Below are 2,100 nucleotides of genomic sequence, written 5' to 3' on the forward strand. Positions count from 1 at the left end.
AATATATATATATGTGTGTGTGTGTGTGTGTATATATATGTAAATGTGTATGTGAATTTGGCTGTGCATGCATGCATGCATGTGTGCATTATATTTAATATTAAAAATTATGGTTATATAGCTTGCTGATAGTTCATAGTACATATTGCACAATAGTGATCAGTGTAGGTAACAGCTGTTAGTGAGTACGGGTATCCAGACTGCAGCTAATTTAAACATTTTATGGGTTGCACACGTGTGTCCACTACGTAAGCTTTACGTTGACAGGGTGTGGATTCTGTAAGAAGCTGAAGCCGGAGTTTGCAGTTGCCGCCACGCTGGTGAAGAACAGAGTGGTAAGTGTGATCTCCCATCCCTTCAACACGCGTTGTCTACCAAACCTCGGGGGAGACTTTGCAAACCTGAAAACTAAACGTGTAAATTTCGACTAGAAAAGAGTCTGTGCACTGATATTTTGTGTGGATTTTCGCGATCGAGGCCCTGGGATAAGGTCTTGCTGCGACCTTTTGCAGGTCCTGGCCGGAATGGACGTGAACAAACCGGAGAATTCGATGGTGAACGCTGCCTTCAACATCACTGGCTATCCGACGCTGCTCTACTTCGAGTGAGTTACCCCCCCCCCGTGCACGCTCACTGCTCACGTTTTAAGTTTGGAACTCGTACCTCTCGGGGAACAAGCCATGGCTAGTCCCAACTCAGTCAACCCTCCACGCTTCGATCCCCAGGGTTGGAGTCCCACTTCGATCATCACTAGGGACTTCAGGCCGAAACGGCCAGAGTTCCAGTTCTACAAAAATAGGGAAAAGTTGTTAGGACGTTAAAGTGCATGGAGTATATTAATACTAGTATGTAAAGAAATACATATAATAATAACATATATAATAATAATAATAATAATAATGAAGCTTGATATAAGGCTTGATATAACTCTTGAACTTGCGGCGTAAGCCTAGAAGGAATTGCTGATGTTGCATTGATTGTTCTCGATTCTTCTCCAGGCGTGGAGCATTCCTGTACAAGTACGGAGGCGAAAACACGCAGGACGGAATCGTCAAGTGGCTGGAAGAGTAAGTGGGATTCTTTGAGCATCTTTCAAATGTTGAAATGCGTGCCGACATTCAGGCTGTAATGGCGCGTAGAATCTTTCTATCATATACCTCGCTGACCCTTCACCGCCTCGCTGACCTTTCACCGCCTCGCATCTGTGTATCATATACTGCACTAACTAAACCCCTCGTCTCGCATCTTTGTATCATGTGCTGCACTGACGAAACCCTCACTGCTTTGATATAACCCCTGACACCAGTGATACCTCACTGGCTAAACCCCTCGTCTCACATCTTCGCATCATATACCTCGCTGATGTAATGCTCACTGCCTCGCATCGTTGCATCATATACCTTGCCGCCTCGCATCGTTGTATCATATACCTTGCCGCCTCGCATCGTTGTATCATATACCTTGCCGCCTCGCATCGTTGCATCATATATACTTGCTGACGAAAGCCGCGCCGCATAGATGTAACCCCTGATACCAGTTATACCTCGCTGACGAAACTTTGTCTCATATTCTGCACTGGCAAAACTTCTCGTCCCACATCCTTGTATCATAGGGCGTGGTTGTTTGGTCGGATCCACGGATCTCGATCCACTGGATCTGTGGATCTGACTGTTTGTTTGGTCGGATCCACGGATCTCGATCCACTGGGTCGAACCCTAACCTCAAAAAAACGCAAACTCAATTTCAACGGTTCGCATTTCGCTGTGACCTATCACGGGATGGTTCATAACAAAGAACAAGCTGCGATTGGCTGAGGCATGGGCCGTCGTATTGGATCCCCTTCGAATCCACCTCGCTAGCAGGGTCGGGTTCGGTGGATCGAGATCCGCGGATCCGACTAAACAAACAGTCAGATCCACGGATCCAGTGGATCGAGGCCCGTGGATCCGACCAAACAAACACGCCCATATACAGCACTGACAAATTCCCAATTTCGTCTCGTATCTTTCTCACGAACGCCTTCTCCCTCGGCTTCCTTTCAGCCCGAAGCCGCCGCAGGAGGTGCCGCAGGAGGCTGAGTGGTCGGGCGAGGAGTCGGAC

The 2,100-nt window shown here is 47.5% G+C and overlaps 1 protein-coding gene across 1 annotated transcript in view; it reads left to right on the forward strand.

Moving 5' to 3' along the window:
- The window catches only part of LOC106812479 (protein disulfide-isomerase A5-like), a gene marked incomplete in the record, with an annotated part of 13,802 nt that overhangs the window by 3,468 nt on the left and 8,234 nt on the right, over window positions 1-2,100 (forward strand). The window contains 4 exon segments of the mRNA XM_014816363.1: window positions 268-335; window positions 513-604; window positions 999-1,067; window positions 2,043-2,100. Of these exon segments, the coding sequence (XP_014671849.1) occupies window positions 268-335; window positions 513-604; window positions 999-1,067; window positions 2,043-2,100 (287 nt within the window).

This window comes from Priapulus caudatus, unplaced genomic scaffold, assembly GCF_000485595.1.
Source record: "Priapulus caudatus unplaced genomic scaffold, Priapulus_caudatus-5.0.1 Scaffold653, whole genome shotgun sequence".
Lineage (NCBI taxonomy): Eukaryota > Metazoa > Priapulida > Priapulimorpha > Priapulimorphida > Priapulidae > Priapulus > Priapulus caudatus.